At 48.4% G+C, this 16,752-nt stretch overlaps 2 protein-coding genes across 2 annotated transcripts; one reads left to right on the top strand and one right to left on the bottom strand.

Moving 5' to 3' along the window:
- Positions 1 to 2,938: 2,938 nt before the first annotated feature.
- Positions 2,939 to 7,823, bottom strand: LOC128409405 (zinc finger protein OZF-like). The gene is made up of 3 exons (XM_053379869.1): positions 7,790 to 7,823; positions 6,912 to 7,029; positions 2,939 to 4,653 (listed from the first exon to the last, which is right to left on the bottom strand). The coding sequence occupies exons 1-3, from the start codon at positions 7,805 to 7,807 to the stop codon at positions 3,374 to 3,376; spliced, it is 1,416 nt and encodes a 471-aa protein (XP_053235844.1). The 5' UTR covers positions 7,808 to 7,823; the 3' UTR covers positions 2,939 to 3,373.
- A 3,836-nt stretch (positions 7,824 to 11,659) lies between these two features.
- LOC128409428 (zinc finger protein 239-like) lies at positions 11,660 to 16,425 on the top strand. Its single transcript, XM_053379918.1, has 3 exons — positions 11,660 to 11,782; positions 13,584 to 13,697; positions 15,163 to 16,425. The coding sequence occupies exons 2-3, from the start codon at positions 13,664 to 13,666 to the stop codon at positions 16,296 to 16,298; spliced, it is 1,170 nt and encodes a 389-aa protein (XP_053235893.1). The 5' UTR covers positions 11,660 to 11,782; positions 13,584 to 13,663; the 3' UTR covers positions 16,299 to 16,425.
- Positions 16,426 to 16,752: the final 327 nt, after the last annotated feature.

The following is a 16,752-nucleotide window of genomic DNA, read 5'->3' as shown; positions in this document are numbered from 1 at the left end:
ACATCCGGTGGGAGGGTGTTCCACAGGGCGGGTGCCACTACCAAGAAGGCCCTTTGCCTGGCTCCCTGTAACCTCACTTCTTGCAGGGACGGAACTGCCAGAAGGCCCTCAGAGTTGGACCTCAGTGTCCGGGCTGAACGATGGAGGTGGAGGCGCTCCTTCAGGTATACTGGGCCAAGGTCCGTTAGGGCTTTAAAGGTCAGCACCAACACTTTGAAATGTGCTTGGTAACGTACCGGGAGCCAATGTACGTCTTTCAGGACCAGTGTTATATGGTCTCCTCAGTCACAAGTCTAGCTGCCACATTAGCACGCTCCAATATGCTGCTATATGACCAGGTGAGCCACAGTGCTGGTTCAGTTTTAAATGCTTTATTAAACATGTAACTGGTTGTCCCAACCATCAGTGGAGCTGGGCCTTGGTAGCAAGTCACAGGCTTCTCTTAGACCAGGCTTCCTCAACCTTGGCCCTCCAGATGTTTTGAGACTACAGTTCCCATCATCCCTGACCACTGGCCCTGCTAGGTAGGGTTCATGGGAGTTGTAGGCCAAAAACATCTGGAGGGCCGAGGTTGAGGAAGTCTGACCTAGATGAAGTGGCTCAATCACTGTAGCAGAGCTAGAGGAGGAGCTCCACTATAGCCTGCTAGGAGACACCAGAGGCATAGCAAAGTAGTTAATATATGCTGTAAGCTACCTAGTGTGGCTGGGGAAACCCAGCCAGACGGGTGGGGTATTAATAATAATAATAATAGCAATTGCACATAGCAGTGCGTGCCAGAGACTAAACCTTTGAAGTCGCTGCAAGCGAGGAGCCCTGTGTATTTGTGTAGGCTACTCAAACTAAGAATTTTGTGGAAACCCCAAGCATACTCCTGCAGACGGTGGTGGTTTCTGCTCCTGAGACTGCAAACATAGAGTCCTTATTGCTGGGTTTAGATGCAGAGATCCGTGAGTGTAATTTCTTTCACACAAGCACTTGTACATATGTAGAGAAATTGTGAGCGTTCTCTTTTCTTTCTTTCTTTTATTAATATTTTATTGAAAAGGTTTCAGAATAAAGTGATGCAAAGAAAAAGAGAAGAGAAAAAGGCACAAAAATGGGTAGGGACCCCCCCAAATATACAATATACAAAAAGCACCCTAACCCACACATTCTTTTATAAACAAAAATTTTTTTTCCTTCCAGTAGCACCTTAAAGACCAACTAAGTTAGTTCTTGGTATGAGCTTTTGTGTGCATGCACACTTCTTCAGATACACTTCTTCAGATTCTTTTATAAATTTGATATTACTATCCTAATACATATGTAAAGATTAATAGGCAACTACATTTTGTATAAACCCCTTCCAAATACTGTTGTTATTTATCCAAAGAAAGTTTATGTCCAAAATCTAGGGCAGAGCTTTCCTAACTTTTCACGTTGGCGACACACTTTTTGGACATGCATCATTTCGCAACACAGCGATTCAGTTTTGCAGGCAAACCAGAGGTTAAACTAACCCCTTTAGTTTGAGTTACAGAAAGGTAGCCGTGTTGGTCTGCCATAGTCAAAACAAAAAATTTTTTTCCTTCCAGTAGCACCTTAAAGACCAACTAAGTTAGTTCTTGGTATGAGCTTTCGTGTGCATGCACACTTCTTCAGATACACTATCTGTATCTGAAGTGTATCTGAAGAAGTGTGCATGCACACGAAAGCTCATACCAAGAACTAACTTAGTTGGTCTTTAAGGTGCTACTGGAAGGAAAAGCCCTTTAGTTTGGAAAGTTCTGGTCTAGGGTTTCTATCTCCTTTGTAGGTCAAGTATCCTGAAGCAAACTTTGCATAAAGGGAACCCCCAAAACGGCCTAGTTTCCACCTCTTTCTCAGTCTCCTGCAAAAGTACTTCTACACAACCCACAGGCACCCCCCCATTGCCTTGTCACATTGTAGGGGAGTCCAAAATTTGATGCCCCTCCCACTTGCACAGCCTTCCGAAAACTGGGGAAGTGAAGTGTTGGGCTTTGGGAAGGAGGTGAGAGGCTCTGGCAGGGTGTGGTGTAGTGGTTAAGAGCAGTGGACTCGTAATCTGGTGAACCGGGTTCGCTTCCCCGCTCCTCCACACGCAGCTGCTGGGTGACCTTGGGCCAGTCACACTTCTCTGAAGTCTCTCAGCCTCACTCACTTCACAGAGTGTTTGTTGTGGGGGAGGAAGGGAAAGGAGATTGTTAGCCGCTTTGAGACTCCTTAGGGTAGTGCTAAAGCGGGATATCAAATCCAAACTCTTCTCCTCCTCCTCCTCTTCTTACCTAAGCTGGGGAAATGCTTACTAGAGTTTGGGAAGGAGATGGTGTGAGGGGCTGGGCTGAGGAGGAGTGGTGGAGGCCCCATCCTGACCCTTTCAGGGAGGAGGAAGACAGTACAATGGTACCTCGGGTTAAGTACTTAATTTGTTCCGGAGGTCTGTTCTTAACCTGAAACTGTTCTTAACCTGAAGCACCACTTTAGCTAATGGGGCCTCCTGCTGCTGCCGCGCTGCCGGAGCCCAATTTCTGTTCTTATCCTGAAGCAAAGTTCTTAACCTGAAGCACTATTTCTGGGTTAGCGGAGTGTGTAACCTGAAGCGTATGTAACCTGAGGTACCATTGTACAGATTTACAACGGGTTTGAGGTTACAACGGCTTAGAGGCAGATGAGGGGGAAAGTTGGGAAATGATGGGAGAGGCAGAGCAGCAGCAGGCTGATCAGTTGCCACTAGAAAGCATTTCAGACCCACCATCTCCCAGAACCCGGCGAGCCTTAAAAGTAGGAGAACAAAGAGCTCAAAGACAGAGGGCATGTGGCACCCGTAGAGGAGGCGATGATGATGAGAAAGTGGGAGAGACTGGGGGTGGAGATTCACTCGGGACAACGCCATTATCCAAGAGGCTGGGTTTTATGGCCTCTCTGTAAGCTTGGGAGGGAGGGGAAAGGACTGTAAGAATTTTTTTCTTGTCTTTATACTTTCCTGGGCCAGGAGCTGCTGACTGCACCCTGACAGGTGGGAAGACTTTAGGACCCCCTCAGAGCCTTCATGCCTCCTTCCCAAAGCCCAGCACCTTGTTTACCTGGCTTTGGGAAGGGAGCAAGAGGGATGGGCGGGGGGACGTTGAATGTTGCCAAGGGCAAAAAAAGGCCTCAAGGAATGAAACTGATGCTGTCACAAAAGTTCTTTCCACGCATGAAGCATTTAAAGGGTTCCTCTCCAGTGGGTGTTATTGTATGCAGTCTATTCCTGTAAATAAACTTTCTCCCACATTCCCCGTTTCTAAATGGTTTCTCCCCAGTGTGTTCTCTAATGTAATGTGAGGTAAGCTGAGTGAGATTACAGTAGTTTTTCACACATTCCATGCAACTAAATGGTTCCTCCTGTGTGCGTCTGGTGGTGCAAAGCAAGGCTTCCATTCTTCCTGAAGCGCTTCCCACATTTCGTACACTCAAATGGTTTCCCCCGTGTGTGTGTTGTCTGATGTATAGTAAGGTGACCAGACTGGCTGAAGCTCTTCCCACATTCCAGGCATTTAAATGGCTTCTCCCCGGTGTGGGTTCTGTAATGTAGAATAAGGCGACTGGGACGTTGGAAGCCTTTCCCGCACGCGGTACATCTAAATGGCTTCTCCCCTGTGTGAGTTCTCTGATGTTGAGCAAGGCCGCTACTATCAGTGAAGCTCTTCCCACATTCCATGCACTGAAAGGGTTTATCCCCTGTGTGTATTCTTTGATGTGAAGTCAGGTTAATGAGCTGGCTAAATCTCTTCCCGCATTCCATGCATTTGAATGGCTTCTCCCCGGTGTGTGTTCTGTAATGTATAGTAAGGTGGTTGGGCTGCTTGAAACCCTTTCCGCACTCTGTACATTTAAATGGTTTATCCCCTGTGTGTATTCTTTGATGTGAAGTCAGGTTAATGAGCTGGCTGAATCTCTTCCCGCATTCCATGCATTTCAATGGCTTCTCCCCGGTGTGTGTTCTGTAATGTATAGTAAGGTGGTTGGGCTGCTTGAAACCCTTTCCGCACTCTGTACATTTAAATGGTTTTTCTCCTGTGTGGGTTCTTTGATGTTGAGTAAGGCCACTACTATCAGTATAGCTCTTTCCACACTCCATGCATTTAAAAGGTTTCTCCCCCGTGTGAGTTCTCTGATGGGAAGTAAGGTGAGTGTTCCTACTGAAGGTTTTCCCACATTCCATGCATTTAAATGGTTTCTCCCCAGTGTGTGTTCTCGTATGTGTAAGGAGGGTACTGCTCTCACTGAAACTCTTTCCACAGTCTACACATTTAAATGGTTTCACCCCTCTGTGGGTTCTTAGATGTGTAAGAAGGCTCCAATTTGAGCTCAAGCTCTTTCCACACTCAGTGCACTTAAATGGCTTCTCCCCCGTGTGGCTTCTGCAATGCCTATTTAAGTTTGATTCGTATCTAAATATCTTTCCACACACAGGGCATATTTTCTGGCTGTTTCCTTGTCCATCTTCCTGCAGGATTTGGGGTTCATGGGCATTAACCTCCGGAGACGGTGAGGATTTCTCTTCTCTGTGCTTCTTAAGTTCACTTTCATCTGCAACCATCTCTTTTCCTTCTTCAGCTGCAGGAATTTCGGACGATAGCATAGAATTCCCATTATTCTGCCCATCATCTGGGGTAGGGGTTAAGAAAAAGAAAACTTTTTTGAATTTCCAGCAGAAAACAAAGGATTGTGAGCTTTGTGTATATGGGTGCATTATTTAATGTTATTTGCAGACACCAAAAGCTGGGTTTACCTTCTGAATATGCTGCCCTCCAGGAGGACAATATAAAATCCAGTCAGGCCAATACAGTGGTGCCCCGCAAGACGAATGCCTCGCAAGACGGAAAACCCGCTAGACGAAAGGGTTTTCCGTTTTGGAGGTGCTTCGCAAAACGAATTTCCTATGGGCTTGCTTCGCAAGACGAAAATGTCTTGCGAGTTCCTGCGGGCTTTTTTTCCTTTCCCCCCCTTTTCCCAAGCCGCTAAGCCGCTTAACAGCTGATCCTCTAAGCCGCTTAACAGCTGATCGCTAAGCCGCTTATCAGCTGATCCGCTAAGCCGCTTAACAGCTGATCCGCTAAGCCGCTTATCAGCTGATCCGCTAAGCCGCTTAACAGCTGATCGCTAAGCCGCTTATCAGCTGATCCGCTAAGCCGCTTAACAGCTGATCCGCTAAGCCGCTTAACAGCTGATCCTCTAAGCCGCTTAACAGCTGATCGCTAAGCCGCTTATCAGCTGATCCGCTAAGTCGCTTAACAGCTGATCCGCTAAGCCGCTTAGCCGCTTATCAGCTGATCCGCCAAACCGCTTATCAGCTGATCCGCTAAGCCCGCTAATAGCGCTAATCCGCTAATGGGCTTGCTTCGCAAGACGAAGAAACCGCAAGACGAAGAGACTCGCGGAACGGATTCTTTTCGTCTTGCGAGGCACCACTGTATCCCGCTTGACATCAGATGTGTCTGTTCCCTTACTTTCATATCCCTCTGCAGCAGAGGTTTTCAAACTTTTTTGGGCCCAGGATTCCCCCAACCAACAGCAATCATTCTGCAGCACCCCTGTGGGGCTCAGGAGCCTAGTTATGTCACCCCTTGCTTGCAGAACTGGCCGCCCTCACCGTTTTTCGAACACATTCCCTTGTGGAGTGTTCCCTCAGCCTCCTCTCCTCTCCCATCTCCATGGGAGACCTCTGGGCAGCTGCTGTTGTCTCTGAGCTGCCCCACCTCCTTGCACTGACTCCTCACACTGCCCCACAGGGGCCTGGGAAGCACCCTCTGGCCAGCCCCAGAGGACCATTCACCTGGCGAGGTGGTGGCCAGGGCTGCTGCCACAAACAGCTGTGCAAGCCTTTGGGACGCAGAGACGCAAGAGGGCATGCGAGGAGGGAGGGAAGAAAGGAAGGAAAGAAAGAAAAAGAAAGAGGTGGGTGTTGCCCAAGGCACCCCAGGGTGCCAGGGCACACTGGTTGAAAACCACTGCTCTGCACTGTAGCAGGAACCCCCCCACCCCAATCATTCTGTTTGTACAAACTTCACACACACACACACTCACACACTACATACGCCACATTTCTGTTATAAATTCATAGAAAATCAACCATACATCGGATTTGCCCTGTTCCATTTTATTTTACTCCATATGACAAGAACTATCAAAGGGGGGTGGCTTGGTCCTGGTCAGCCATAATCCCTTCACCGTCTCAGCACATCCACAGGAGCCCTGCCCAGTTGCTATGCCAACCCTGATGATCCCAGACAGAAGACAATCAAGATCACAAAGAACTTGCATATGGGAGTGGATTCAGCATGGACTGAAACAAAGGACAATGATCAGATCTTCCCTCTGGGGGCAGGAAACTGCAAACTCCCCTTTGTCTCCTGGAAGTGACTCATGGGGAGGGGGGAAAGGAGGAACCAGCCAGGTGACAAGACACTCAGGTTACCACCAACTCCTCCCTCAACCCCTCCTTTCTGTAATGTATGCATGATGTTTCTGGGGGTGGGCTTGACCTAGAGGAGGGGAATTTCAAAAAGTTTTTATAAGACCTTGCACACTATTTTTCTGGGTCTTTCCTCTCTCTTGCAAGTGAGGGGAACACCCTGTTGCAACAGTTCAATAAAGGCCAAGCCTACAGGCTGCTGTTTTGCTCCAAGTTATCCTGGTTGGTGTCTTTACTTTTGTCCAAGGGAGCCCTCGGATTTTTCCGGTAACAGCACAAAGACAGGACTGAACCTTCGGATTTCTACATCCAAAGACTGTGTTCTAACACTGATCTCTGGGTTTTCCCCAAAGGGAGTGAGTGGCTCAAGATTAACGCTACCCAAATTTGCTACTTTGTGCTCTTCCCTTTTCTGTATAGCCTTTTCCCTTGACGGTTCAAAAATCTGTACCTGCCAATCTCTCTCCTTCCCCAGAGGCCGGGAGAATTGGTTCTTCTCTTTCCATAGAAGACATCGAGTCTTGCTTTGAGAATGTCTTTCCAGGAAACACAGCAGGCCGAGTCTTTTCCTGAGAACAAAAAATCCAGGGATCCAAAGTAAACCCATTGCATTGCTCTATGAAACCATCCCGGAAGCCGACCTCAGTTTTAAACACGCGGCGCCCCGTCCCGCCCACTATTTAAACCCGTCAGGCTTTCTGATGACCTCGGGCATTCAAAGCTCCGGGGGCGCAAAAGTCTCACGCAAACCCCCCACCCTGCCCCCACCCCCTCAGCAAGGCTGTTTTCCCCATAGCGAGTTTCTCCTGTCCGGGCTGCATGTTCCCCCGCTCCCATCAATGAAGGCTGCGCCTTTCTTTTCCGAGCTGGGGGGTGGTTTTAAAAGGGGGGGTCCTTGCATTGGGCGATCCTGCAGCACCCTGGGCCGCACGACGCAAGTGCACAGCGCGGATCATCCACGACCCCACCCCGTGCATTTCCCGGGGAAAAGTGCTCCGCGTGGGAGGCGGGGGGGGGAAAGGTGTTTTCCCCTCCATTACCCTCAAACAAATCCTCCTTGGGTTCCCTCCCCCGTCTTTCCTTTCAATGACCCACAAAAGTCGCACCTCGGCGCTTTGCAGCCTCTCCTTTGCGCGCGCGCTTCCCCAGGGCGCTTCTGCAACGCCCCCAGCGCCGCCGCCGCCGCCTTTGGATGGCAATTTCCTGCTTCTCCGGGAAGCAGAGCCCGGCCGGGTCAGTCGCCCAGTGGAGGACCGAGTGCCCCACCTCCCCTTTGCCTTCCGCTGGTTGCAACTTCCCCCCATTTAATGTGGAGAAGAAGAAAAATACCTCTCCTCTCGCGTCCATCTGGCGCTCGGTTCCTCCATGAAGGCTCGCTGAGTATTCCTCCAGCCCCCACACACCCCGGTGTTGTATTTTAGCGCAGGGAGCTTATGGGGAGGGAGAGTTAAGGGTGCGGAGGGGGGGCACGTTCCCCAAATGGGACAAAGAGAGCTGGAAATGCCCCTGTGCAAAGGATCATAGGGGATCTTCAAAGTGACGCAGCGTTTGCATTGCAAGATCATCTTCGGGTCCCTGTGGATCAGCTCAGTCTCCCCTGGGTAGGGGGTGTTATTCAGCTTGGGAGGGAAAGGGCACAATCATGCAGGAGAAGCATCTGAAGGCAGCCCTGTTTAGGGAAGTTTTTAATGTTTAATAGACTATTGTATTTTAATATTCTGCTGGAAGCCGCCCAGAGTGGCTGGGAAAACCCAGCCAGATGGCCAGGGTATAAGTAATAAATTATTGTTGTTGTTGTTGTTGTTGTTGTTGTTTAGTCGTTTAGTCGTGTCCGACTCTTCGTGACCCCCTGGACCAGAGCACGCCAGGCACCTCTGTCCTCCACTACCTCCCGCAGTTTGGTCAAACTCCTGCTAGTAACCTCGAAAACACTATCCAACCATCTCGTCCTCTGTCGCCCCCTTCTCCTTGTGCCCTCCATCTTTCCCAGCATCAGTGTCTTCTCCAGGGAGTCTTCTCTTCTCATGAGGTGGCCAAAGTACTGGAGCCTCAGCTTCACGATCTGTCCTTCCAGTGAGCACTCAGGGCTGATTTCCTTAAGAATGGATGCGTTTGATCTTCTTGCAGTCCATGGGACTCTCAAGAGTCTTCTCCAGCACCATAATTCAAAAGCATCAATTCTTCGGCGATCAGCCTTCTTTATGGTCCAGCTCTCACTTCCATACATTACTACTGGGAAAACCATGGCTTTAACTATACAAACCTTTGTTGGCAAGGTGACGTCTCTACTTCTCAAGATGCTGTCTAGGCCTGTCATTGCCCTTCTCCCAAGAAGCAGGCGTCTTTTAATTTCGTGGCTGCTGTCACTATCTGCAGTGATCATGGAGCCCAAGAAAGTAAAATCTCTCACTGCCTCCATTTCTTCCTCTTCTATTTGCCAGGAGGTGATGGGACCAGTGGCCATGATCTTCGTTTTTTTGATGTTGAGCTTCAGACCATATTTTGCGCTCTCCTCTTTCACCCTCATTAAAAGGTTCTTTAATTCCTCCTCACTTTCTGTCATCAAGGTTGTGTCATCTGCATATCTGAGGCTGTTGATATTTCTTCCGGCAATCTTAATTCCAGCTTGGGATTCATCCAGCCCAGCCTTTCGCATGATGTATTCTGCATATAAATTAAATAAGCAGGGAGACAAAATACAGCCTTGTCGTACTCCTTTCCCAATTTTGAACCAATCAGTTGTTCCATATCCAGTTCTAACTGTAGCTTCTTGTCCCACATAGAGATTTCTCAGGAGACAGATGAGGTGATCAGGCACTCCCATTTCTTTAAGAACTTGCCATAGTTTGCTGTGGTCGACACAGTCAAAGGCTTTTGCATAGTCAATGAAGCAGAAGTAGATGTCTTTCTGGAACTCTCTAGCTTTCTCCATAATCCAGCGCATGTTTGCAATTTGGTCTCTGGTTCCTCTGCCTCTTCTAAATCCAGCTTGCATTATTATTATCAGGTAAAGGTAAAGGGACCCCTGACCATTAGGTCCAGTCGTGGCCGACTCTGGGGTTGCGGCGCTCATCTCGCATTATTGGCCGAGGGAGCCGCCGTACAGCTTCTGGGTCATGTGGCCAGCATGACTAAGCCACTTCTGGCGAACCAGAGCAGCGCACGGAAACGCCATTTACCTTCCCGCCGGAGCGGTACCTATTTATCTACTTGCACTTTGACGTGCTTTCGAAGTGCTAGGTTGGCAGGAGCAGGGACCGAGCAACAGGAGCTCACTCCTGTTTGAACCACCGACCTTCTGATTGGCAAGCCCTAGGCTCTGTGGTTTAGACCACAGCACCACCTGTGTATTATTATTATGATTATTATGATTATTATGATTATTATGATGATTATGATGATTATGATGATTATGATTATTATTATTATTATTAAGCAGCCTTGGGGAGGAGGCGGAGACACCTGCATTTTGCTCCATTGTGCTATTTTTAAGCGCTGCAGCTGGGGAGTCCTTTTGCAGGCTCCCCAAATCTCCCAATGTTAACTGAGAAATCTGAGGGCTCTCTTGGACAAAAAACAAGGGCACCAGCCAGGAATACCAGAGAAAAACAGCAGCCAGTAGGCTTGGTCTTTATTGAAGACTGTCGAGACAGGACTCCCACCTGCCACAAGGTGGAACAAGATGGAAGCCTTGAACAAAAGAGCCCACAAACTTTTATTAGCTGCTAATCCCCATGTTGGACGCGGGTGGCACTGTGGGTAAAACCTCAGCGCCTAGGACTTGCCGATCGCATGGTCGGCGGTTCGAAACCCCGCGGCGGGGTGCGCTCCCGTCGTTCGGTCCCAGCGCCTGCCAACCTAGCAGTTCGAAAGCACCCCCAGGTGCAAGTAGATAAATAGGGACCGCTTACCAGTGGGAAGGTAAACGGCGTTCTGTGTGCTGCGCTGGCTTGCCAGATGCAGCTTGTCACGCTGGCCATGTGACCCAGAAGTGTCTGCGGACAGCGCTGGCTCCCGGCCTATAGAGTGAGATGAGCGCACAACCCTAGAGTCTGGCAAGACTGGCCCGTACGGGCAGGGGTACCTTTACCTTTACCTTTAATCCCCATGTTACACCCCCCCCAAACTACATCACCAATACATCATGGTTACATCATGAAAGGGCAGGTCTGGTGGCAGTAATCTGAGCATCGTGGACCCTGCCCCACGGTTCTCCTTGCCCTCCACCAAACACCCATCAAGTGTAACAAAAGAGATCTTTACTTTTCCTTATTTCCCAGCCAAGTTAATCACACCTTTTTGTCCTCTTATTTCTGGAATGTCTACCTGTCTGGCACTCAGGTATCAAGATGCCAGGAATTATCACTCAGGCAGAGGGGCTGCTGAGTAGCTGAGCTCACATGTCTATATGTATTTCTGAAGTTTTCCCAGTGAGCCAGTACATAGATACATTTATCAGTGAATTCTTACATTTGGTATCATGCAGCAGAATAGATAGGAAGAAACTGCGGGAAGCGTTTTGTGGTGACAAATCACAAAAGTCACAAAAGCGATTGTGCTGATTTTGGTAGTGGGCTGCATGTGCATGATATCTGCTGGAGGGGCAACCTCCCCCCCCCCAATCTATACATAAATTCCTGCAACACCGAGGAGGAAGAGAGCTAGAAACGTTGCATGATGATAGAATTGCAGAGTTGGAAGGGACACCAAGGGCCATCTAGTCCAGCCCCCTGCTGTTCAAGAATCTCAGCGCAGGATGGGGAAAGCCTGGCCAGATGTGTCCCTCACCTGCGTTGCTTTCTGCAGCCTCCAGCACAGCGTCAAGGGATTAGCAAGAGGAAAGTGGGTGCAGGTAGCTCCTGTCAGTATGACAGTATGGTGTAGTGGTTAAGAGCGGTAGTCTCGTAATCTGGGGAACCGGGTTCGTGTCTCCGCTCCTCCACATGCAGCTGCTGGGTGACCTTGGGCCAGTCACACTTCTCTCAGCCCCACTCACCCCACAGAGTGTTTGTTGTGGGGGAGGAAGGGAAAGGAGAATGTTAGCCGCTTTGAGACTCCTTAAAGGGAGTGAAAGGCGGGATATCAAATCCAAACTCCTCCTCTTCTTCTTCTTCTTCTTCTTCTTCTTCTTCTTCTTCTTCTTCTTCTTCTGTCGCTCAGTCCTCCCACTAGACAGATGAGCAGAGCTGTGGTTTCCTAGAGAGGCAGGAAGCTGCCGTGGCAAGGGGAGTGGGGAGTGGGGCTGTTGGAAACCCCTCCATACTCAATGGGAGAGGACGAGTCTTGGAGAGAGGGAGGCTGGAGCGCGCAGAGGACAAAGAGGTGCAATGCATGGGGATGGCGTGGGGGCTAGGGGGCAGGAGGAAAGAGCCCCCCCACTCCATGGGCATAGCCAGGAGGGGTTGCAGCTGCACCCCGCCCCCCTAAATCGAGTAAATAAATAAAAATACTTAACTAAAAGTAGAAATTGTAGATAGGTGGTTTTTTAAAAATATATATATATATTAACAGTTTAACATAACAAATTCACAAAACAAATCATCTCCATTATTTCCCCCCCTTTTCCCCTCCCACCGCCCCAACAAACCCTCCCTCCCCCCCACTTCCCTCAACTCCTCTCTCTGATTTCTCAACTCATATTATTCTCTGCATACTGTAAAATTGTATACAGCCTTATATTATCTGTCTACTATATTAACCCTCAATAAATCTGTGCATGTTTATTCAAAACCTGCCCAGGAGTCCAGTTGTCTTTTAAAATAATTTGTGAAAAGTTCCCGTTCTTCTTTAAAGCCACGAAAATTGTAGATAGGTTTTGGAGCACTTGGGGTCAAAAGGAAGCAGTTTGAAACAACGCCAGACTTTTCATTCCGAATCTGCTGGGCAATAGCCAGGCCGAGGATGATGACAGGGTGTGTGTGTGTGTGTGTGTGTGTGTGTCTCCTACTCCCCACCCCTCAACATAAATCCTGGCTACGCGCATGCCTCAGGGTGTGGGGTCTGATCTGTGCAATTCGGCTGCAAGGTGTGGGACAGACTGCTGCAGAAATTGCAAAATCCTCTTGGTAGCCACTCAGTATCCCCAGGGGCATATTCAGCTTGGGTAGGGGGACCAGATAGAATAGAATTTATTATTTATACCCGCCCATCTGGCTGGGTTTCCCCAGCCACTCTGGGCAGCTTCCAAAAAGTATTAAAATACAGTGGTCTAAACAAACAAATAAATAAAAACAATACAGTGGTCTGTTAAACATTAAAAGCTTCCCTAAAGAGGGCTGCCTTCAGATGTCTTCTAAAAGTCTGGTAGTTCTTCTCTTTGACATCTGGTGGGAGGGCGTTCCACAGGGCGGGTGCCACTACCGAGAAGGCCCTCTGCTTGGTTCCCTGTAACTTCACTTCTTGCAGTGAGGGAACCGCCAGAAGGCCCTCAGCGCTGGATCTCAGTGTCCAGGCAGAATGATGGGGGTGCATTGGTGAAGAGGAAGCAGCATTTGGGAGTAGGGTGAGGGTAACAACAGCAACAACAACAACAACTTATTTATACCCTGCACAACAACAACAATTTATACTCCACCCATGTGGCTGGGTTTCCCCAGCCACTCTGGGCGGCTCCCAACAGAATATTACTAAAAAAGCAATAAAACATCAAACATTTAAAGACTTCCCTAAGCAGAGCTGCCTTCAGATGTCTTCTTAAAGTCAGATGTAAGGATTGACATGCTGGCCTGTGCTGTTTTTAGAGAGCTCACATAGGCTTAGCCAGGGGGCTGCAACTGCTCCCCCTAAATCAAGTAAGTAAATAAAAATGCTTAACTAACTGACCAATTGCATCACAGGTAACTCAGTTCTGCCCCCCTAACATAAAGCTTGTTTTCCCCGAAAATAAATCCTGGCTATGCCCATGCGGGCTCATAGAGCGTTTACATGATACTTTCATAATATTTAGTAAATCAAAAAGGGAGTTCCTGGCCATATTTGCCTCCTGGGGGGAGCAAGTTCCATAGTTGACTCTGTGCTTCATGAAGAAGTGCTTCCTTTCTTTTTCCTAAATCTTCCAGCGTTAGCTTCATGGGATGCTCATGAGAGAGGGAGAAGAAAAATTCTGTATATTCTCTTTCTCCAGGGTCTGGATAAACGTTCAAAGAGGTGGCTGTTCATTTCACCGAAGAGGCATTGGGCCCTGCTGGATCCAGACCAAAGGTCATGGAGGCAAATTATGAGACACAGTCCTCTCTAGGTAAGGACACATCCCCCCCGCCCTACCCCCATTCCTTGATTGAAATATGTTTGGGGCATATTCCCCATTTATTATTTATACCCCGCCCATTTGGCTGGGTTTCCCCAGCTACTTTGGGCGGCTCCCAACAGAATATTAAAAACACAACAAAGCATCAAATATTTAAAACTTACCTAAACAGGGCTGCCTTCAGATGTCTTCTAAAAGTCAGACAGTTGTTTATTTCCTTGACATCTGATGGGAGGGAGTTCCACAGGGCGGGCGCCACTACCGAGAAGGCCCTCTTCCTGGTTCCCTGTAACCTCACTTCTCGCAGGGAGGGAATCTCCAGAAGCCCCTTGGAGCTGGATGTCAATGTCCCATTTGGATGATGGGGGTGGAGACACTTCTTCAGGTATACAAAGCTGAAGCCATTTAGGGCTTTAAAGTCAGCACCAAACTTTGAATTGTGCTTGGAAACGTACTGGGAGTCAGTGTAGGTCTTTCAGGGCTGGTGTTATGTGGTCTCAGCGGCCGCTCCCAGTCACCAGTCTAGCTGCCGCATTCTGGATTAGTTGTGGTTTCCGGGTCACCTTCAGTGGTAGCCCCACATATGTCTAGAAAAGGAACCTGGCTGCACACAGAGGATCCTATGTTCAACCTCTGGCATCTCCATGGGGGAAGAGGGATCAGCTAGCAGCTGGTGGGAAAGCCCTGAGATCATGTAGTTGAATGAGTCCATGTGGAGGTTTGATGAAGAATCAGTTTGACCGGGCATGAGGAAGCCTCCAAATGTTCTTGAGGGCTTTTTAAGGGTTTGAAAAGTTCCCATCTCTGCCCCAAGGCCAGAAGGCCTGCCCTTGCCACAGCAGGACAAGGAAAAGGCAGGTGCCCCAAACGCCAAAACAGCATCTTCTTCTGAATATCCAGTAGGTAACTGATGCTCCACTTGTTTTCCCCCCAAAAATTCCTTCCAGTAGCACCTTAGACAACAACTAAGTTTGTTATTGGTATGAGCTTTTGTGTGCATGCACACTTCTTCAGATACCCAAAGTTAGAATAATGGCTGAGATCCTGGAGGTCCACTGTTAGGTGGTGCAGGGAATCCTTGGCTAGCAGTACAATGCTCCCACATTTCTTGGGAATGCTAAAATCAGAGAAGCAGCAAATTGTGGTCAACCTGTGATAATATCCCATGTTTCTACCTTGAAGTTCATACATACAGTGGTACCTCGGGATGGGAACGGGATCCATTCTGGAGCCCCATTAGCATCCCGAACGGAACGCAAGACGCAGTGGAAGTGTTTCGCCACTTCTTCGCACGTGCGTGATGTCATTTTGAGCGTCTGCGCATGCGCGAGCAGCGAAACCCGGAAGTAACGTGCTCCGTTACTTCCGGGTTGCCGTGGAGCGCAACTCAAACGCGCTCAGCCCAAAGCACATTCAACTCGAGGTATGACTGTAAATTTTTTTCCTCATCCCCCAGGGAATGATGGATTGAGCAGTGAGAAATATATGGGAAAATGTTTGGTGTCACTGGAAAAAGCCGAGCATGAATCAGGAAAAAAGATGTTTGGAAATCAAAGAGGACCAAAAAGGGATGAGAGAAACCACTCAGAGGATAGGAAGAAGGAGGTCCCTGCTTCCCAAAGTGCTGTTGTCCAGGAACCCCTGTCCCAACAGGAAGATCACAAAAGGAACAACAGGAAAACATGCCTGGTGTGTGGGAAAGCATTTAGACATCAATCAAACTTAAATATACATTGCAGAATCCACACAGGAGAGAAACCATATACATGCGCCGAGTGTGGAAAGAGCTTCATTGAGGTCAGTAGCCTTACTAAACATCAGAGAATCCACAGAGGGGAAAAGCCATTTAAATGCAAAGAGTGCGGAAAGAGCTTCAGTCAGAGCGGTAACCTGATGTTACATCAAAGAACACACACAGGGGAAAAGCCATGTCAGTGTACGGAGTGTGGAAAGTGCTTCCGTAGCAGCAGCAGCCTTACTTTACATCAGAGAATCCACACGGGGGAGAAACCATATACATGCATCGAGTGTGGGAAAAGCTTCAGCGCTCGTAGTAGCTTTACTTCACATCAGAGAACGCACACAGAGGAGAAGCCGTTTAAATGTGTGGAGTGTGGGAAAAGCTTTAGTCAGAGCAGTAGCCTGACGACACATCAGAGAACGCACACAGGGGAGAAGCCGTACAAATGTGTCAGCTGTGGGAAGTGCTTCAACGACAGCAGTGGCCTTACTTTACATCAAAGGACCCACACAGGGGAGAGACCCTTTAAATGCACTGTGTGCGGGAAAAGCTTCAGTCTGAGTAGTAACCTTAGCAGACATCAAAAAACACATACGGGAAAGAAGCCGTATAAATGTATGGAGTGTGGAAAGTGCTTTATTGACAGCAGTGCTCTTACTTTACACCAGAGAACGCACACAGGCGAGAAACCATTTAAATGCACGGTGTGTGGAAAGAGCTTCAGTGCAAACAGTCGGCTTGCTAGACATCAAAGAATACATACGGGAGAGAAAACATGGTGTGGGAAAAGCTTCGGTGACAAAGCAAACCTTTCGGGACATCAGAAAACCCACACAGGCGAAAACCTGTAAAACTGCATGGGGTGTGGACATTGGTAGACTTCCTAAACACTAAAACACACAGTGGCGAAGTTATGGAAAGGTACGAAGTGTGGAAAAAGCCATGTGAGCACCAGCCTTCTTCAACATCTGAGAACCCTTGGAGACGCGCTTTCGCCAATGGGGCCTCCCCGCCCAAAAGGGATGTAATTAAAAAAAATATAATCCAAAAAAAAAGGGGACACACAGTTATATAATAATAATAATAATAATAATTTATTATTTATACTCCGCCCATCTGGCTGGGCCTCCCCAGCCACTCTGGGCGGCTTCCATAAAAACCAAAAATACAGTAAAATATCACACGTTAAAAACTTCCCTGAACAGGGCTGCCTTAAGATGTCTTCTGAATGTCAGGTAGTTGTTTATCGCTTTGACATCTGCTGGAAGGGCGTTCCACAGGGCGGGCGCCACTACCGAGAAGGCC

The sequence above is a fragment of the Podarcis raffonei genome, chromosome 2 (genome assembly GCF_027172205.1).
Source record: "Podarcis raffonei isolate rPodRaf1 chromosome 2, rPodRaf1.pri, whole genome shotgun sequence".
NCBI classification, from domain to species: domain Eukaryota; kingdom Metazoa; phylum Chordata; class Lepidosauria; order Squamata; family Lacertidae; genus Podarcis; species Podarcis raffonei.
This window is presented reverse-complemented; position numbering and strand designations above follow the sequence as displayed.

Bases quoted from the DNA above. Each gene is read 5' to 3' on its own strand.
- LOC128409405 (XM_053379869.1), bottom strand. The intron at 4,654-6,911 runs GTACAGATTTTT...CCCCTACCCCAG, and splicing joins GGAAGGAGAGAGATTGGCAG to ATGATGGGCAGAATAATGGG.
- LOC128409428 (XM_053379918.1), top strand. From the start codon at position 13,664: ATGGAGGCAAATTATGAGACACAGTCCTCTCTAG. The intron at 13,698-15,162 runs GTAAGGACACAT...CTCATCCCCCAG, and splicing joins TGAGACACAGTCCTCTCTAG to GGAATGATGGATTGAGCAGT.